The sequence below is a fragment of the Mus musculus genome, chromosome 3, assembly GCF_000001635.26.
Source record: "Mus musculus strain C57BL/6J chromosome 3, GRCm38.p6 C57BL/6J".
In the NCBI taxonomy this organism is placed as follows: domain Eukaryota; kingdom Metazoa; phylum Chordata; class Mammalia; order Rodentia; family Muridae; genus Mus; species Mus musculus.
The window spans coordinates 86,423,976-86,446,225 of NC_000069.6; the positions used below are offsets into that span (position 1 = coordinate 86,423,976).

The 22,250-nt window shown below is 36.7% G+C and overlaps 1 protein-coding gene across 9 annotated transcripts in view; it reads left to right on the top strand.

Moving 5' to 3' along the window:
• Positions 1-22,250, top strand: part of Lrba (LPS-responsive beige-like anchor) — a 559,239-nt gene that overhangs the window by 200,520 nt on the left and 336,469 nt on the right. For all 9 annotated transcript variants that reach the window (XM_006502347.4, XM_006502349.4, XM_006502350.4 and 6 more), the window contains exon 37: positions 21,332-21,498. In XM_006502347.4, coding sequence (XP_006502410.1) covers positions 21,332-21,498 — 167 coding nt within the window. The remainder of the gene's footprint in view (positions 1-21,331; positions 21,499-22,250) is intronic.

The following is a 22,250-nucleotide window of genomic DNA, read 5'->3' on the forward strand; positions in this document are numbered from 1 at the left end:
CAAATGGGTACTTGAGATATGATCCCTACCACTGATATATAAAACCTGGCTGGTGGCTCTGTGGTGAGTTTCAGTAATCCTGATGCTGGAAAGGCAGAGATAGGCAGACTTCAGAACTCACTGGCCAGAGAGCATAGCAGAACTGTGGGAAGTTCTCGGTTTATTGAGAAATTGTGTCAGGAACAATTAAGGAAGACTTGCAAAGTTAACCTCTGGCTTCCATATGAAAGTAGGTGCATGCACACGCATACACAGATGAATATGTATGTGTGTGTGTCTGTGTGTGTGTGTGTATATATGTGTGTGTGTGTGTATATTCATCTGTGTATGCATGAATGTATATACATATAACACACACAACAATAGATCTTGTAGTTGATATTTTATATCCAACTACAGAAGAAAGTTAAACAGGTTACGAAAATGTCTTAACATATGTATGCCTGTGGGTGCTCATACTGTTTAAGAGTTAGAACAGTATATGTAACATACATCTTTTAAAGTAGTGAAATAATATTGACTCAGAGGTCACCATTTCTATCACTGCCTCTTAAGTCATGTGAGTGCATAGTATTTGTTTATCAAAATTAAACTCACTGTATGTGGCGTAAAAGTAGCTTATTCATGTATTTTAATCCACAGACAAGACAAGGGATGTATATTAAATTTAGAATGTATCTGTGGGGATAGCTAATTCAATCTTATTAGTACATATTACCTCACTTGCTTATCACTGTTTTGCAGTAAAAACACAGACATTCTATTTTCTTAGTATTCTAGTAATGTAATATATTATAGCATTGTTCATCTTGTTGTAAAATTACCCTTTTAATTTTGTTTTTCTTAAATAACTCAATTTGAAGTTCAAATTCTTAGATACATTGGAATGTTTAAAAGAATTTAAATGATGTTGTAGGTAAGCCATCAAGATATAGCTTCTGGTGGTCTGCAACCCTATAGGAGGAACAACAATATGAACTAACCAGTACCCCCCAGAGCTCGTGTCACTAGCTGCATATGTAGCAGAAGATAGCCTAGTCGGCCATCAGTGGGAAGAGAGGCCCCTTGGTATTGCAAACTTTATATGCCCAAGTACAGGGGAAAGCCAGGGCCAAGAAGTGGGAGTGTCTGGGTAGGGGAAGCACCGGAGTGGGGTGAGAGGGCAGGGTATAGGGAACTTTCGGGATAGCATTTGAAATGTATATAAAGAAAATATCTAAAAAAGAAAAAAAAGATATAGCTTCTGGGCTGTCTTCAATTTGTACCTTATGTCAACTCTCTGCCTATGGTGATGCACCACTGCACTGCATACCCGGTGGTTGCACACTTCAGTCTCTTTCCCAGGCCGGTCAGCCCTGCTATCTACCGGAGACCTTACTTCCTGTGCCCCTGTTTTCAGTGTTATTTGTTACACTTTACAAATAATGCTTTGGCACTGTGGTGGTCTAATGTTGCAGTAAATCTCCTCCCACGTATGCCTGGACAATGAAAACACAACACAGTTAATATGACTGCACGCGGTGCGCCCAGATTGGGCAGATCTACACTACCATCTTTCACATCTATGAGACCTCTTTAGAACTTGCAGTTCCCCAGGCCATGTGCTTCTGCTCTGCTTTTCTTCCTCCTCCTCCTCTGCATCCTCTCCCTCTTCCATTTTCTCTTTGCAGGTTTACAGGAAATCACTTGAGTGCTGACTCATTCCTCGTTCAGAACCCCTCATAGGAGAACAGAATTAACATCAAATATAATTAGCCCCAGGGTTATCCACAACAGTCTAACTATTATTATTTCAACAAAAATTTTTATTTATTTATTTATTTATTTGAAACAAGGTCTTACTATGTAGTGCTGGTCCTCCTGGAACTCACTCTGTAGACCAGACTGTCTTGAACTCACAGAGATCCTCTTGCCTCTTCCTCCTGAGTGCTGGGATTAAAGAAATGTGCCACTGTGCCCAGCTTATTCTGGGTAGACTTTTAAAGTGCTACGCACAACTACTAATTTCTTACTGTATTGAAGGGAATGCTCTTTTTTTTTTTTTTTTTAAACCAAATTTGATACTTTTCTTTGGTATATCTAAGAATGCTGTTTTTAAATGCAATTCTTAAAAGTTGCATTTTGCTTAAAAACTTAAACTCCTTGCATAGACTTTTCTGTATTGCTGTGTTCACTATGTTTTGTATGCGTGGCAGCCGTGTTTTAGCCATAGAAGGGCCTGTTTGTGTCATCATTGATATCTCTCTTTATATTCTCAAATTAATACCAGAGTTATGTCACAGACTCACAACTAAGAATTTCACATTTTTATTGCACATTGTTTTGGTTCTTTGCCATGATCCTGGGGTTGAGCTGAGCACCGTGTCCTGCTTAGGCAAGTATCTTCCTGTAGCTCTCCTTCTCCATTGCAAGGTATATTTGTGTGAGAGCTACTTGGAAAATATTTAGTTCTCAATTAAAGGAAACTGGAGACTTAGTTTGAAGTACAATATCCTTCAGCCATTTGAGCTGGATCATTGAACTAAGCAGAGACTTAAAATGAAGCTAACGAAGGATGGTCTCTTTTTCTTCTAATTAATGAGTCTGCACTTTCTCTCAACATATTGGTACAAGAGGATAGATTGGTATAGAGGAAAGCATTCATTTTTCAATGCCTAGTTTGGACTCAAAGTAATTCACAGGGATATAGTATATATAGAATAATTGAAAAGGGTACGATTAGGTAGATCATTTTGACTTGTGTTTAATACTGTAATTAAGAGCTGGACTAAAATACTATTCTTATAAGGGAATAATCTTAAGCCTTTTTAAAAAATGATTTTAAGATAAACAGTACTTTTAACTAGCATTTTTGAAGACCCGTTCTGCTATTGGCACACATTTTTTATCTCAACCTCCCAGAATTTTATTTCTAACTTGTACTGCTCTCCACAGCTTGAGACCTGTATGCACAAAGTGCCTCTCTTTATCTGCACCTGAAATGTCTGGATAGCATGTCCATGTTGGGATTCTTCTGTAACTGCCTTCCCCTGCCATCTGTTGTCTGCTTTCTCCCTGCTGAGCAGAGGTCTTCCACTGCTTGTTTACAGATGTTAGCCATCACTAGGTTTCTTTTACTTGACTTCCTTCAAATGATTTTGATTTTGCATTCAAATATGTGTTTTGCATACTGCCTTTTTTTTTTTTTGTAACTTTAACCCCTACATAAATGGTCCAAATCCCCTGAAATAACTTTGTATTTGGTTTGGTTGTTTTTTCTTCGTCATTGTGTCACTGCTTTTATGTAAAAAGTCAGAACGGTCATTGTGAACCTTAGGTTCTGCAGACCTCTCAGGGACCAGCCTATCCCTTTTCTGTGTTCTTAGTTCCTGCTCTTGACTCCCACCCACCCTGGCCAGCACCTGTGCACCACCCCCCGTCCCGTTTTTGTCCAGCACTGATATCTTCATCCTCCAGTCACAGCCCTTGTTCATCTCTTCTCCCCTCTCATCTTTGTTCTTTTCCTTTTGCTAATTTTACATGAAAGCCTTCTTTGCTGTGTCTTCTCTACCAACCAATCTCCCAAATATAAACCAAGCTTGCAGTGTCTTATGTTACTTACTAATGCAGCCATTTGTAACACCTCGCTTACTTACCTATTTGTTTCCATCTTGATTGTGTGCTTTATGAGAATAAGAACTCTGCTGCCTGTCTATAGTGACAAAACATTGTTTTTCATGTTACGCACTCAGCAAATAATTGTTTAATAAATGATTACACTTGTGGAAACTCTGCATTATACCTCCTAGATATATCCAGTTGGTTTTGTTCAGTTTTATAAAAACCCAAAAGTCATAGTAGAACCCTTTCGCCAATCTCTTAGTACAAAGAAAAAGGTTATAATAATTTTCAGAACTTCATGATTGGTAGGTTTCAAAGTATAGTTTTAGTTCTTTAATCAAACAAGTGCTGATTATATGTGAAAATTATAGAATAGGAAATAGTACAAAATAAAACTAGCACATTTTAAGAAATTTGAAAACTCCTGCTTGAGTATATATTTCGAGATTTTTTTTTTAATTTTGAGAGAAGGTATTAGAATGTTAAAGAAGAAACACAGTTTGAGAACATAATTCAGAAAATACACTTCCCGTCTTATATGGAGAACACTGGATAACATTTGTTGAATTAACTGGGTTTTTTTTTGTTTGTTTGTTGGTTGGTTGGTTGTTTTTTGTTTTTGTTTTTTTGTTTTTTTTTGTTTTGTTTTTTGTTTTGTTTTTGTTTTTTCGAGACAGGGTTTCTCTGTGTAGTCCTGGCTGTCCTGGAACTCACTCTGTAGACCAGGCTGGCCTCGAACTCAGAAATCCTTCTGCCTCTGCTTCCCAAGTGCTGGGATTAAAGGCATGTGCCACCACTGCCCGGATCTGTTTTAATTTTTTAAATGTAGATATAATCAAACTTGAATGAATGATATTGTAGTTGGACTTTTACTCCTTTGTAGGTTCTTTTTTATTCCACTCTTCACCATTTTTCTACCCTTTTATCCTCCTATCACTTGACAGAAGAAAAAAGGTAGAGTAGATGGGGTGACATTATCATTACACTACTTTCTGATGATTAGGAATATCAAGTTCCTTGGGGCAAGTTTGATCTTCATCATCAGGATATATAACTTATTTCTTTGTTGTTTCTTCTTTGCACACGATTACTTAACAGACCAACAGCAGCCAACCGCAGCCAACCACTAACCAATACCTTACTACCAGCCAACAACCGTCCCACTTCTCAGGACTCTAGCATCAGTATACTCTCTGAAAAGTCCCCAGAATCCAAACATCACACAATTGCAGAACCTTATCTGTGGCTGGCAAAATCACGTCCCTGCTAGAGCATGAGGCAGATCACAATCAGGTGTGTGGACAATCTGGAGGAGCCACATAACCCACAGCTGGGATTAAAATGAAAACATATTCTCTTAACATTTCTATTTTTTTTAACAAACCAAAATTCTTGTTACATGATATATTGTAGAATAAGATTATATGATGTGATTAAAACAAACACTAAATTTTGTTACTGATTATTATTATTATGACTTTTATTCTTTAAATATCAAAACTACGTATGAGTCTGGATTTGGGAAATTCAGCCCATACTAAAGACAAACAATCATGTTCATTTATTATTTAATTGGAATTTTTATGTGTTCCGACTAGTCTTGGTCTTAGTAGGTTTCAGCTTAAATAAAAAGATTTATTGGGAGGATTTCTCATACTTTTTGCAGTTTATTTTTAATATTCTTGTAGTAAATACCAATAATAAATGTAATAGAGTGGCTTGAAGACCAGGAAAACATTTCCTTCTAAGAGCTAGTATTTATTAATTTTTTTAACAATGAGTTTTCTAGTGTTTCATTTCTATTACATATAAGGCAATTCAAGTAAATAACGTTATTCTGAGGTAAAATAATTGAAATTGTATTGTAAGCTGTATAAGTATCAACTAATTTGAGGTATTTTTTAAATTTTCAAACCATTAAATATAATAATTTTAGAAATTTAAATTTCAGGTAATTTGCCAATTCTACAATCCATTGATACCATTGTCTTAGTCCTTAAGAATGAGTCAGTAAGACTTTTAAATTTAAGTCAAGTATAGTATTTCAGCTGACTTTTTAACAGCAGTAACCTCATAGCATATATTTATCTCCTGATTTCTTCCATCATAGCGTGAAGAAGTGAATTATTGAAAAGATAAAAATAAATTTGTTTGCTTTCTGTCAGAGTTCATATCCACAGGCAGCCTTGATGGAGGAGCGGAATGATTTAGACAAGTTTGCTTTGGAGATTCATAACATATGCTTGCTGGACAGAATTGAGTTATCTCTGCTCCAGAGAGTGAGTTAGTGTAGCAGGGGCTGACAGAGATGAAGATAACTGAGGGAAATTCAATTACCTTTTAGTGTTTTCTTTCTAATGGGATTCTTAATGTGAAAAAGATCCTTAGATGGTGTGCTGGTTTTTCCTGAGCTTCACTTTGATACCTGCTTCCTGAGAATTACAAACCTCTACTTCAGGTGGCCCTTCCTTACGTGTAAAGCAGGCAGTTTGCTATGTGTAGTACATTATATTGAAATAGTCTTTTAATTTTTTTTTTACTTGATGTCATTTGTAATTTATATAATCCTTGACTACACAATGTAGTGTCCCGTATTTTAAATAAGGCTATCATTTAGTACGATAGCAGTATTTTTCCTCTCTGGCAAATGACCTTTTGAAAATATGTTGCACTGTGATCTATTTACGCCTTTGTTAGCTATCTTCTTCTGGTTTCTGGCCGTCTTCCTTAAATGCTGTTAGGCTGCTTAGGCCTTTCACTCTTGCCTTTGCCTTTGCCACGGGGGGGGGGGGGGGAGAAGAAAACACGTTGACATCCTTCTTTTATCATGCTTTATAGAGACCTATACTTTTGACCAAAGGAATAAAAAATGGAGAACCATGAGAACTTAAGGGCAGACTAACAAAACATCAGGTGAGAAAGTTAATGCAAAGGGAAGGATATGACATCAGTGTCAAAGGCTGTCGAGGGAAATGAGGCTAATAAAAGAATCTACAGACACTAAAGGTACCTACCTAAGAGAGGAGCTTGAAAGCAGTGTAAGACTAAAGAGAAAAAAAAGCCAGATTCAATACACTGAAAAATAAAAGACTCCAATGATTTTCTTCCTTTGAGTTTGTTTATATAGGATTATGTTGATATATTTTCATATATTGAACCATCCCTGCATCCTTGTGACGAAGACTCCTTGGTCTTGGTTAATGATGTTTTTGATGTGTTCTTGGATTCAGTTTGTAAGAATTTTATTGAGTATTTTTGCATTAATATTCATAAGTGAAACTGGTCTGGAGTTCTCTTACTTTATTGTGTCCTTGTGTGGTTTAGGTATTAGAGTAACTGTGGCTTCATAGTATGCGTTAGATAGTGTTCGTTCTGTTTCTTTTTTATGGAATAGTTTGAGGAGTAATGGTATTAGTTCTTCTTTGATGGTCTTGTAGAATTCTGCACTAAAATCATTGTTCCTGGGCATTTTTTGGTTGGGAGGTTTTTAGTGACTGCTTCTATTTCCTTGAGGCTTATGGGATCATTTAGACAGTTTACATGATCTTGATTTAACTTTGGTATGTGGTATCTGTCTAGAAAATCATCCGTTTTGTCTAGATTTTTCAGTTTTGTCAATGCAGGATTTTGTAGTAAGATCTGATGATTTTTTAAATTTCCTCATTTTTTGTTATGTCTCCCTTTTTGTTGATTTGGATACTTTCTCTGTATACTTTAGTTAGTTTGGCTAGAGGTTTATCTATCTTCTTGATTTTTGCGAAGAATCAGCTCTTAGTTTTGTTGATTCTTTGTATGCTCTCTTTGTTTTTAATTCAGTCCTGAATTTTCGGTTTCTGTTTTCAGTCCTGAGTTTGACTCTTTCTTGCTCTCTACTCTTTTTTGGTGAGTTTGCTTCATTTTGTTCTGTAGCTTTCAGGGGTGCTATTAAGTTGCTAGTTTAGGATCTCTCCAATTTCTTTATGAAGGCACTCAGTGCTGTGAATTTTCCTCTTAACTCGGATTTCATTGTGCCTCATAAGTTTGGGTATAAGTTTGTGCCTTCATTTTCATTGAAATCTAGAAAGCCTTTATTTATTTTTTTTTAATTTAATTTTACTTGTAATTAATTTTTTACACTCCATATTCCATTCCCTGCCCCTCTCCATCCACCCTCCAACTGTTCCACATCCCACACCTCCTCCCCACCCCACCCTGTCTTCACGTGGATGTTCCCACTCCCTACCCAACCTGACCTCTAAACTTCCTGGGGCCTCCAGTCTTGAGGGTTAGGTGCATCATCTCTGTATGAACACAGACCCGAAAGTCCTCTACTGTATGTGTGTTGGGGACCTCATATCAGCTGGTATATGCTCTCTGTTTGGTGGTCCAGTGTTTGAAAGATCTCAGGGGTCGGGATTATTTAAGACTGCTGGTCCTCCTACAGGAGAGATATACTTATCTTAGGTGTTTTTCTTTTAAGTTTCTTAATTAGAGTAGTTTATTTACCAAACCAATAAGACCACATGGCACTATGTTGTACTTCAGCACAGCTCTGACTTTCAGTCATATAAAGGTAAACTTGGGTCTGACATTTACTAAACAGTAGAAATTCCTTTTTAGTTTAGGCTAATAATGAAAATGTGTATCCTTTACTATTGTGTGAGAAATAAATGGGATTTATAAATGGATTATGTTTCTTGGTACGACATTGTATTGAGTAATCCTTGTTGTATTCAAGCTGTACTCACATGTCCCACTGCCAGTTAGGAGCTGTGGTACCTCTGTAGAGCTTCCATCTAGATAGCTCCTGGGAAGAGTAGTGTCAGAACTCTTATTGTCATATAGGTGGCTGTTCCCAGCAAATTCCTCGATATTGCCTAAGGCATGGACGTAGGCTTTGCATCTTCCTTTTGTAGGTATAGTAACCACAGAAGAGCATCAGAACACAGACAGAGATTAACAGAACAGTGCTAGGAGAGATATATTGCATCTCTGAGAATTCACATGCCACGCTCATATATAGACACTGGCTTGGGACTCTCATATTTCTCAGCCCAGACATTTTCTTGGTCAGCTCTAAGGCTAAGTGTAGGTTCTTTTTTTTTTTTTTTTTTGTACTAATTATTTTTCTTTTTTTTTCCATTTTTTATTAGGTATTTAGCTCATTTACATTTCCAATGCTATACCAAAAGTCCCCCATACCCACTCCCCTACCCACCCACTCCCCCTTTTTGGCCCTGGCGTTCCCCTGTACTGGGGCATATAAAGTTTGCAAGTCCAATGGGCCTCTCTTTCCAGTGATGGCCGACTAGGCCATCTTTTGATACATATGCAGCTAGAGTCAAGAGCTCCGGGGTACTGGTTAGTTCATATTGTTTTTCCACCTATAGGGTTGCAGTTCCCTTTAGTTCCTTGGGTGCTTTCTCTAGCTCTTCCATTGGAGACCCTGTGATCCATTCAATAGCTGAGTGTGAGCATCCACTTCTGTGTTTGCTAGACCCTGGCATAGCCTCACAAGAGACAGCTATATCTGGGTCCTTTCAGCAAAATCTTGCTAGTGTATGCAATGGTGTCAGCATTTGGAAGCTTATCATGGGATGGATCTCTGGATATGGCAATCACTAGATGGTCCATCCTTTCGTCACACTTCCAAATTTTGTCTCTTAACTCCTTCCATGGGTGTTTTGTTCCCAATTCTAAGAAGGGGCAAAGTGTCCACACTTTGGTCTTCGTTCTCTTGTTCTTCTGAATACACATACATACATATATACATACATACATACATATATACATACATGCATTCCCTCCCAGCCTTCCCCATCTCTGTGTACATTTATGTTCACCTGTATACATATAAATGAAGGCCCACCTGTACATGTGCGTGCACATTCATATGTATGTAGAGGTCAGAGGGCAGCCTTGGGCATTATTTTACAGGTGCTGTACGGCTTTGTGCATAACTAGAGACTCAGTATCTCTCAGTTCATTTTCAAAGTCAGGTATGTATAGTGCAGGGTGTCTGTTAAGTTGTTTCACTTTATGTTTTAGCCTCTTGGGAAACGTTCATGTTGGAGCTCTCATTTTCTAGTTTTGATCTTCTCTGAGTAGCTGTTGAACAGGTTATGTATATGTTTGTATAGTGTACAAATATGTATATTATAACAAGCCATCATTTTTAGAACTCTATGAAAAAACAAGCCACTATTGGGGCTGAAAAAAGAACTGTGTAAATGTGATCTAGTCCCAGTATTTGGGAGATTAAGGCAGTAGGGACTTTATGAGTTCAAGGCCAGCGTCAACATCATGAGTTCCTGTTCAGCCAAGCCTATATTATGAAACCCTGTTTCACATTTTGTCTCTTCCTACATTGTTTAGGCATTTGCACCTGAATGATCTTTTACTTGTATAGTATTCCTGATTGTATGGTTTATGAGTTGCATATGTGTGCTTGTTGTATGCATTTCTTTGTGTGTATGTGTGTGTGTGTTTTGTGTTTTTTATTGGCCTATTTGTTTTCTTAAGAGAGAGAGAAAGAAGGCACGAAGTTGGCAGGGTGGGGAGATTGGGAGAAAATGAGGGAGAAAAATCCATGATCAGAATGTATTTCATGAAAAAACATAATTATTAATTTTAAAAGACAGGAAAAATATCAACTAGTAAACCTCCCTATGTTTTCAAATTGTAAACTTTTAACATTGGTAATGTCAGATTATTTTAAAAGCATGTTATCTTTTTAATGTAATATTTTAGTTATGTAAATTTGTCAAAACAGTTGTTTGACATAGGCTTCAAAAGCATAAGTTTAATAAAGATATTTTCATACAAATGTATCATATACCAAGACCATAGTCACCTGCCTTTTTCTCCTTCCTCTCGATTCATATCCAGCCCTCCAGCAAAACTTGTCCCTTCATATCATATATGCATGCATGATTTTATATTTATATAAAATTTAAGATCCACAAATGAGAAGAAAACACCTGATATTTATCTTCTTGGTTAAGTCACTTCATTTATTTGGTCTCCATTGCATCCATTTTCTTTCACATGACATAATTTTGTTTTTGTTTATGGCTGAATAAAACTCTATCATGCATTTATGCCCCATTTTCTTTGTCTATCTGTTGATAGACATCTTGGCCCATTCAACATCTTAGGTACTGGGAATACTGCAGCAGTATACAGACGTGTATAAGAATCTCTGCCATGCACATTTAGAGTTCCTTTTTTTATATGCCCAAGAGCAAGATAAATGGTTCATATTCCAGTTCTATTTTTAGTTTTATGAGAAAATTCTATACTGATTTCCATAGTGACTGCACCAATTTTCATTTCTACCATCAGTGTATGAAGATCCCTCCTTTCTTCCTAAACATATGGAAAAATGTTCAGTATCCATACCCATCAGGGAAATGCAAATAAAACAGCTTTCAGATTCAATCTCCCCCAGTGGAAATGGCTATTATTAATGCATGTCAATAAGAACCGGAGAACATATAGCATTATAACAGTTTGTAGATAGATACACAAATTCTGTTAACATTTCATACATTAAATAATTTATTCAAACTTTTGAGGAATATTTCCTTTATGGAGGAAATGGTTAACATATTTATTGAACTAGTGGAAAACACATGCATGTATTTTGAAGGGGAGAGCTCTGGCTGCTGTTTGACAGGCTGAGTGTTTGAGACAGGATCTAGCCATACAGACTGTACTGGCCTGAAACCTACTGTGTAGGCCAGGTTGGCCTCCAGAGTGCTGGGGTTCTAGCATGAACCGATGTCTTATTCTCCATGCTTGGCTCTGCCCACGCCCACTGTTTTATTAGGTTATGCTTTATTTTTCCATCTTGAGTCCTTGCTTCTTAATGAATACTTGTTTATCATAAGGTTTTTTTCATATCCTTATATACAGCATGTATGTCTCTCTGAGAAATTTTGGTGCAGATATTTTTATCTCTATTATATCTCTATTGTAAAGCTGTTACTGTTTACTCAGTTGCACTCAGGAGGTGGGAGAAAGGGCTGCTCGCCTGAGAAGCTGTTACTCCGTGCAGACAGCACTCTCTTCATTTTATGTTATTTAGTCCTCCAGGAAAAAAACCTCCGTGTTTTACCTACTGTTTTAGATGAAGTAGCTGAGACACAGAATTTCATATAACCTGTCCAGTTATGAAGACTTCAGATCTAAGATTTGAACTCAAGCTTTTGGACTGTAGATGTTGTGATTTTAAGTATTGATTTAACTGTGGTTATTAATAAAGATGAACCAATTATTTTCAATTCTGTTTTTTTGAACTACTTTTTTTTTGCATTTAGCTATGAGTTACCCATTTGCAGTTGTAAATATATTTACTTATTTAACCATGAGACCTTATTAAGCTAAATAAATGACTACTGTTCTGTATGTTTTAAAATCACAGTATGATATTTAAGAAGTTTTTGAATTCAGATTTATTTATTGTTTAAATTCTGTCAGTTTTATTGACTACATATACCAAGATACCTTTTATTTAATTTACCAGGTAGTCACATGTTGTATTGTCAGCATTGTTAATGGAACTATCTTACCTTCTTGTATAGTGTTTGAAAATTAATCTAAGAATTGGTAGTTTAAAAATATTAATAGGTACTCTAGTAAGGAATAAAATAATGAATCGCTATTGTGTGTGCATTAGCTGTACACATTGGATATACATTAGTGTATACCTGTATGTGCAAACTGCAGTATGCTTGTTGTTGACTTGTTTTTACAAATATTTTCTAAGGCATTTAAAAGCCAGCTTTTATTATGAGAAACTTAAAGGGTTCAAACCTGTGTTAATCTTTAAATCATTTAATATTATTGGGGACTGCAGTTTGTAGAGATAAGGCCCCAGAACACATTGCACCTAGTCCATTAAAAGAAGAAGAAATGGGAGAGATACCTTGATAAGTGTCCTCCCTGTTTTAACCTTGAATGCTATTATGGGGTGGGCTGGGAATGGGGGATGGTGCTATATCTGTTTCATTGGCTTAGACTTTTTCCTGCTGAGAGAAATCAATACTTTGAGGCGTTGCATGACAGAGAAATCACTTTAGAATTAAAGGTGGCTGTCACACAGTATCATTGGCTGACTTTTGTTTGCTGTTGAGGTTTGAAGCTTTCATTTTTCTTAGTCTTTTTCAGGAGTCTCAGGTTTCAGGTAGACGGCATTAATTTTTTTTTAAGATGAGACTTTAAATCTGAGGTAAAGCACAAAGACCTCCAAAGTGAAATATTGAGAAACTTCTTTATTTGTTGAACTTTACGTGGTTTTCGTTTCCAATAGTTTCCAGTAAATTTATAGTAGAAGTGGTTTTGAGACAATTGAGAAGTCACACTCTTAAAACTATTTGGCAGAAGCCTTGATTTCCTAATTAAAATTTCAGTAATTCATGTGTAGCACTTCAAACAAAATGAAGAAGGTAAAACTGTGTATTCTGACATGGAATGAAATATTGTAAACCTACCAAGTGTAGGAAAAAACAGCCCCAAGCTGTTCTTTTATTTCCCATATCATTGGTCTGTTTTCTGTCTAAAGGCAAGTATGTTTTTTGGGTATGGAGCACTGTGGCACAGGATCAGCCCCATGTGCAGATGGAAACCGGAAGGATCCTGTCCGGCAAATATGCTTTTTAATATTTAAAATATAAACATTCAATTATGAAAAGACTTCTTTTATATTTTCAGACAGTTTGATTTTAAAAATTTAAATGTTTTATAATTTGTTGAATTCGCTACCATGTATCAAATAAAACATGCTATTCTAGAAACCCAATGCTTGAAACCTTGTAATTTTGACATTCTTAGGTGAGTTTCTTGAAGTTAAAGGGAATGTTTGTGAGACATCTTTCTTCACAGTTAAGTTAGAATTCTGTTCTGTTTTAACACAGGCCAAGATCTCAGTTCTCTTCCAGTCTTCTCTTCTTTCTTCCCCTTTAATGTTTAATGTAAGAATTGTTTTTTATTTCTGTGTAGACTGTGTTGACATGTTGCACCTATGTTTATTGTTCTTGTTATCCAGTTGGGGTCTTTAATAGCTCCAACTGGTCTGCAACTCACTATGGGTCCCAGCTGGCCCCAGCACTGCCACCATCCCCAGCTTCTGTGTCTACAGGGCTGGGATCACAGGTTTGGCCATAGTCCTGGCACTCTGTTTTTTATATTAATAATTTATAGATGTTTTTCTTTTTCTTGCACATTCTAGCCTTATATTACAATGACATCACAGTTGTTGTTTGAGAACCATCATGTACTTTTACTGAGTTTTTCTTATAAAATTTTTTGTAGAGTTTTAAATAATTGCATCTCTTCCTTATTATCTTTCAGAAAAGTGTAGGTAATTTACTTCTAATAACATTTATATCTCATATTCCCATTCTCTACTTTTCTAATATATTTAAGGCTTTAAGTTTTCCTTTAAGTCCTGATATAACTGATTTTATGGGGGTTTTTTTGCAATTTTCTTTAAGGCTATTTCATTTATCTGTAAATTATTCTGAGAGTCTTAATTTTCAATTATGTTGAAAAGGAGCTTTTAAAAAAGATATTCTTCCATCTTAGTCAATAAGCTTAAGATTCAAAAGCATCTGCATTTCCAGGTCTTTCTCAGCATAACTTCTTCTCTAATAACTTGACCTTCATTTTCTTGCCTTCCGAATAGACTTTTTAAATTAATTTATTTGTATATGCGAAAGGAGGTGGGTGGCATAGTTAGAAGACGGCCTGCAAGAGTTTGTTACCTTCTTCTTCCACATGTGTCCTGGGATCTAATCCTGGCCTGATGACTACTAGCACCCTTAACTGTTTGGCCTCAGCTAGCTTCCAGTGGACAAGTTTTTGAAGAAACGCAGTGGTTTTTCTTGTCCCTTTAAGATTCCAAGGAGATATTTTGGAAGTAAGGTGTAATGTCTAGAATATTATATACAGAGAGATATAAAGGTAGTATGTGACATAGCTGAATTTCAGGCTATATGTTCTAGGAAATAAAATGTGGTCTTTGGCTGCAGGTGGACCCAGCAGTAATGCTTGTCTAGCACGAGTTTAGTCTTAGCACCCCAAAACAAAACAATCTTTAAGTTTCCTTGGCAATCAAGTACTTTTGGGGTTGAGAGTAGAGTATATAAATGTATATATACTATAAAATATTTCATGTAGAAAATAATCCAATGGTTGTTCATAACTAACCATCTAGATTATTTTTAGTTTTTTTTATTCAAACTAATAGAAATCTAGGTGAGTGGATTGATGAGTTATTAGAGGGTTTTCTAAAGTCGAATAAATGGGCAATTATCTGAGAAAAACTGAGGTTACCTGTTACTGAATATAGAAAAGCTTCCTAGTATAATAACATGGTTTGTTCAACTCTGTTGGTTTGATATTGGACGATTACTGTATAAGTAAAGATGAGCTTTATGGTAGTAATATGGGCTCAAATTTTGAATTAATTGTTAGATCAGCTCTAAAAACTTGAAAGATAGACCTAATTGATGATAGCAGATGATATTGGAAATGTATCCTTTGAATGGAGCATTTGAGAAAACTTTGGTAAATATACAATTATTTCATAATAGAGCCATGAAGGAAGACACTAATGTAGCAAGAGAGGAGAACGTGAGTTCAGTTCTGGGAGGAAACCAGAGTAAGCGATTTCATTTTCAGGCTACTTATTTCTGAACTTCCATGCAAAGAGCAAATATTGAAATAGGATAGAATCATGAAGTCCACATAAAAAATTTAAATTTAGTATTACCTATTTCTTCAATTAGAGCAGTGGTTCTCAACCTGTGGGTCATGGCCCCTTTGGGAATTGCATGTCAGATGTTCTGAATATCAGATATTTACACTGCAATTCATAACGGCAGCAAAATTACAGTTATGAAGTAGTAACAAAATAATTTTATGAGCCGGGCGTGGTGGCACACGCCTTTAATCCCAGCACTCGGGAGGCAGAGGCAGGCGGATTTCTGAGTTCGAGGCCAGCCTGGTCTACAAAGTGAGTTCCAGGACAGCCAGGGCTGCACAGAGAAACCCTGTCTCGAAAAACAAAACAAAACAAAAAATAATAATAATAATTTTATGGTTGAGGTCACCACAACATAAAGAACTGAATTAAAGGGCTGCAGCTCTAGGAAGGTTGAGGACTACTGATTTAGTGAGCCAGCCTAGGAACTTACATTGTAAGTGGCCATTCTAAATTGTTTTCCTGTTCAGTTAGAATTTTACTTATTTACTATAAATAAATAAATTCTAAGAAGCATGTTTATTTTACTTTCTTTATTAATCTCACTGTAAGAAATGTGAAGTTTCTTTGTCATCAAATGGAAATTGAATTATTTAGCTTTCAAGACCATATCTTTAGTTTTTACATTTGGATACTTTTGTACTATAGTTGTGATGTTGCATTCTATAGTTTATATGACACTTAAGTCCAGAGGTGATGTGTAGTGAAGTGTTCCACCTATAATAATACTGAAGGACAATTTTAGAGTCGCCCTGTACTTCTCATGCTCTAATTTCCAGTGTCAGCTCAACTTTAGGGTAGTGTCTCTGGGGTACCTCCATTCAACCTTCCAACACAGATGCCTGTGTTCTCCCCTCCCCCAACTATGTTTGCCACTTAAGTATTCCCCATATGTATCTGACTGAAGAACAGAAATTATTATTAGTATTTGATGAGAGCATCTTCAATTTATACCATTCAGATATTTTTATGAACAGAGACAAGATCATTATATCTTTTAGAAACATTCTTATTTGGTTTCCTTTTATCATGGTTTAAGGTCAAATGTGACTGTAATGTTCTACAAGGAGACAGAGATTGATAATCAAGAAAGAATGGTCCTTTAATGTGATTTATATGTATGGATTTTATGTCAGATATGAAAAGTTGCTTTTTAAATTGTAAAGGAAGATCCATTAAAGAACACTTTAAGCCATTTTACTATTTAGCTTACCTTGAGCCCTTGTTTTTAGAAATGTCTTTTCAGCAAACTTTGATAGGCTAGCAAATGTTTATTGTTCACCTATTTATAAAAGGCAGAAATAGTCTCCTTGGTAGTTTCTTGCTGCAAGTAAGGGCACATTCAGTATGGTTTAGTATGGAAATATGCAATGCTTCATGGGAGTACAGGGTCCATTGATTGTTTTCTAATTTCCACCAATAATTTGAGTCTCCACTCATCAGGTAAAGTTAGAAAAAGGCATACTGTGGCTGTAGTAAGCAATACAGGGCATAAGGTATAGAGAGACTTCTGTATCATCTATACTCTTCCTTTATCTAGCTTCTTAGTTCTTGCCAGAATCTCTGAAAATGTCACTATCAGGTGACATTTTGCTTCAACAGAATAATATTCTTCACTTAAGCTGCTGTCCAGATACATTAAAAAATATTTTTCTTTCTGTTTGTTCAAATCAAACCTTACAGAAGTGTTGTGTCCTGTGGCTTTTTTGTCACAGTCCTCTAACCAACATATGAAGTGTGAACCAGCACTTGAGTTGCTTTAACCTAGTCCCTAGTGAGTCTTATATTCACTACATTGGCACTTACATAATATAACATAATTTGCTTTTATTGTTTTTTTATTATTTATTTTATTTTACCGGAACACATTTAAACTTTTTATCAGTAGTTTAATAAAATTGAATATTCTGTTCCCAAGATAATTATTTGTTTTTCCATTTAGATATTGTTGTATTCATGTTGTGATATTAATAGCTGGTTTATATGACACTGAAAGTCAAAAAGTAGAGTGATATGAAGTAGGAAATTCTACCCAAGATAAAATGAAATGAAAGCGTCTCTTTGAGCTTGTACTGAGGACATGTCTAGGACAACCTCCATTCCCTGTCCCAACTGCCCAGAATCTTTCATTTTTTTTCTTTTTCCCAACTGATCCCACATCAGCTTCCATGAGGATTGTTTATAGAAGCATTGACATCTTTCCAATCATAAAACCACAGAAGAAAATGTCTTTCCCTCTTCTAGTAACCACTGGCTGTCTGCAAATCCTCAGGGAAAGGTTCAGCCTTGTGAATTAGTCCCAGTGGGGCAAGATGCTGAGGGACACAGCCTTGCCCAGGTAGCCATAGCTGCTGAGCCTTGAGAACAGTGCCCTGGGACATGCTACCCCTTCATCTGCTCCTTCTTCTGTGAGGGGTGATGTAGAGGCTAAGTATTCCACAGTCACATGGTCTTCACTGATAGATTGTTGGAATTAATAAAATCCTTTCATTTAGCTAGTTTAAACCTAAAGAGGAAGTTAAAACTGAAGAGGGGGGACAGACAGACAAAGGAATTGGCCAGTACTGTCAAGAAACACTAGCTAGGTGATGGAGTAATCTGGTTTTGATTCATAGTGAATATAATATTTTATTAATTCTTTGAGAATTTCTTTTTTAAATTAATTTATTTTTTACACTCCATATTCCATTTCCCACCTCCATCCACCCTCCGACCACTCCATTTCTTAAAATGTATTTTGATCATACTCATCCTTCATTTCTCCCTACTGATTTACCCCTAATCTCCACCTGCTCCCAGATTCATTTGTTCTCTCTCTCTCTCTCTCTCTCTCTCTCTCTCTCTCTCTCTCTGTCCTTCCCTCCCTCTCAATAGCTCATGGAGTCCATTTTGTGCTGCTTATATGCTCACAGGTGCGGGGTAATTTACTTGCAAATCATCTTCCTACTTGGTGAAACATCTTTAACATACCAAAAGCTGTCAACTGTCAGTGTTTCAGGGTTATGAGCCCTCCCCAGTCCCTGATAGACTGTTGAATTCCTTGGTCTTGTGCAAGTCTTGGTTCAGCCAACCCAACTGCTGAGTCTATGAGTGCAGTGGTCCTATTGTCTCCCAATGACACTGCTTCCCGCTGGTCCTCCTGACTTACTGTGTTTCCACCTTCTTTCTGCTAATGGTCCCAAGCCTTGGGATGAGGTGGGTATGATATGATTTGTGACTGAGCACTACACTAACACTTATTATCAGCACTTTGATCAGTTGTAAGTTTCTACATTAACCACTCTCCATTGAACAAAGGAACTTCTCTGAGATCTAAGGCCTGGATTGCTCTAAGTACAGAAATATGAATTTAGAGGGCCATTTCACTAATCCCTTTAGCAGAATAATAGGAATAGATTCACCCCTGGGGTCTGTGAGCTCACCCAACCATGGTTTCTAGGCCAGACTTACATTATTCGGCATGTATTACCTTCTCTGGTGCAGGCCTTAAATCCAGTCAGAAAATGAATGGTACTTACCCCAGTAACATTTGTGACTCTGTTGCACAACTGAATATGTCCCATCATGCTGGACTTTATTGTAATTCAGATCAGTAAGACTGTTGATGGCTTTTACCTCCTAGGAGCACACATCACAGCTTTTGTTACTGTGAAAGGTCAAGAGCAGGAAGGAAGCTTTCTCCTCAGTATAACTTGATTTCTCTATGCCATGTGAGGCAGTGTCTTTAAGAATGGGCCTTAATATTAAGTTCAGTAGCTTGTGTTGTTTGAAGGTCTCTAGACAACCCATGCATGGCTAAAACCTCACCTGTTCGTGGATTTTTTTTTGTTTGTTTGTTTTTTTGTTTTGGTTCTTTATGGCTTTGGGGAGTTAACTCCAAGTTGTATATACCAAGTATATACTGACCTCCCACACACACACACACCACACACACATATAAAATCTTATAATAGTTTTCATATGGCTTTCAAACATCCTTAATGTTAGTTATTTCTCCCCAGCCCCTCCTGCCCTGTGTTCCCTAAGATTTTGACTCCATTTCGAATAAACACTACTTTTTTTTTTTCTGGGTTTGCCTTAGTATTTGAGTTGGCTTCATCTTCAGGCCCTCCCATCCCTTGCCCTGTCGGATTGTGAATATTCAATGCTTCTAGAGGTTTGCATTTGTTCTTCTGTATACTGTGAGGGAGTAGGAAACTATCTACCCAAACTCTGAACTTTCTACCTCATACAATAATTACATTGGATGACTCAGGCTAATTTGTGGCTGTAATGTGATCATTAACCAAGTGGTTTAGGACGATCAGGACCCTTCTTTGTTGCTGGTGCTGTGGGAGTTGCATGTAACCATAGCTTATCCAGAATCTTACTGTCCATACAATAGGAGAGACGGGTAACCACAATGTGCGTGTTATGTATAAAATAGCAGTGTATCTGCCCATCAAATGCAGGCTACTTCCCACAAGGGTGTTTGTTCCTATGCATGCATGTGTGCATATATTTTACGTTAAGGGTGTGGGTTTTTAGACCCCTAGTTTGTGTCAGTAACCATGCTTTTGATGATGATCACAAAGCATCTTAAATGTGATGCCAGAAGTGGCAGAACTCCAAAGGATAGTAATCATTTGGGGACTAGACGTGTGCTCAGTTACTGCTAAAGAATCCTGAGATGCTTTGGAAATTTTCTATCTAATACAGTACTTTCTGAAGTTTGACATACATACCATCACCTGGAGAACATGAAGTCTTTGTATTTTGGCAATGTGACTTAATTATACATTTTTAATCTCACAGATGATTCTTTTGCTACAGGTTCATTCTATATGTATAGTTTAAAAAACCATTTTTTTTTCTTTTTCAAAGTTTTGAGAAGTTGCTGTGTTTACTATTTTAAGCTTAAAGCAAAACAAAAACAAAACACCTGCTCACAGAGTCTGAACTGTCACCCAGGGAGCCTGCATGGGTCAAACCTAGGTCCTCTGCATATATGTTACAGTTGTATAGCTTGGTCTACTCCTGTGACTCCTCAGAGTAGGAGCAGGGACTTCCCTGTCTCTTTTGCATGCTTTTGGGACCCAATTAATCCTACTGGGTTGCCTTGTACAGCCTTAATGTGAGGGGAGGTTCCTAGACTTAAGGCAACTTGATATGCCATCTTTGGTTGATATCCATGGGAGGCCTGCCCTTTTCTGAAGAGAAAAGGAGGAGTGGATAGGGGCTCAGGAGGAGTGGGAGTGGGTGTGGGGAGTGGGAGCAAGATGTGATATATGAGAGAAGAATAAAACAAAGAAACAAATGCAACACCAACCACCACCAAACAGAAAACCAAAACTAAAGCGTCTAATCCTGGTTGTGTAGTGATCTCATAACTTGCCCCTTTTCCTTAGTTATCTTGTCTCAAGGGGCTGTCATGATTGTTTTAACATGTGAATTGCTCACTTAGTATTCTGTTTAAAAAATTTCAGGACATTTGAATGTAGTCAAAACTCATCATAGTTATCTAGTGCAAATAATGTCTCCAAATTATTTTCATAGCAGTGTTTGTTCTACTTGGTCTAAAGACTTCTACAACCCCAGTTCATTCTGGCTTAATCCAGGGCTCAGCTTTCACATGCCTGGCAGTTTATCACTGATAAAAATCTCTGTTTAACTGTTTACAACATCTGAATACATCTCATTATTGACTTTAGTAAGCTAAATTAATCAATGTTTAATGAATGTTATAAAATGAGCATTAAAGTTTTGGTTGACTTGCTACATTCTAAAAATTGTTTCATGATACACTTAGATTTTTCACCCACATATTTTTCCGATATACTATTTTTATTGATTGTTTGGAATCTTCACACAATACACCAGGATCAGCTCACTTCCCTTTCCTCTCAGGTCCAGCCTGCCACACTTGTACTCTCCCCCAAAAGAAAAAATATACCCACATTTTTATAGTTAATTAATAAATCTTTCTCTTTTTTCCCCCTATTCCAGTCATTGTGTGCTCAATACTCTGCAGACAAAAGAGAAGAGGAGAAGATGTGTGATCATTTGATAAGAGCAGCTAAATATCGAGACCATGTGACCGCAACTCAGTTAATCCAGAAAATTATCAACCTCCTCACAGACAAGCATGGAGCCTGGGGGAGCTCTGCAGTAAGGTAAAGGGGAACCTGGAGAGGGACCTCACCCTCTGCTGGTGGCTTTAATGTGATTGAGGCTAAGTGAAGAACTGAATTAAGCTTACGTTTCTACTGTGTATTTAACTCATAGAAACAGAAAATCTATAATAGGTATCTTTATCGATCATTTTTGATACTAGTTCTTTCAAATAAAGAGAATTGTTTATCCTTACTCACTTTACAGTGAATTTGTTAGATAAATTTGTTATTCACTTCACTAGAATCTGAAATAAATTTTTAGAGATTTTATATTTAACATGTATCTCACAGATAGAAAATCTAATTTGGAACTTTTCCAAAAAATTCTGACTTTTTTTGATATTTGACTTAAAAAGTTCAGCGACCACTAACAATATTGTTTACCAATGTTGAGTAACATAGAGGAGGTATATAACATTTGGTTCCAGGCATTGAGAATCAACACTTTGAGGGTAAAATATACTGGCTTCATGATAGGAACCATGTTTGTTTCTTTCTTTTTCAATCCCACTCCAGTTGATGCTGTATGAGATAATGGTCATGAAATGACTTGAATGGGCCCAAGGCGTTGGTCTCCTACCCCCTAGCTCCTCTGTATATGCGTGCATTTGTGTCAACAAAGGTCACTGTGTTTTGTGGTCCTTTAATGCTACATATTTGATGAAATCATTTTCATACCAAGTACTGAGTAAATTAGGATAGTCCTTTGATGTACGTGGTACATAGTGGGAGCTGAATATTTTTTTTCATAG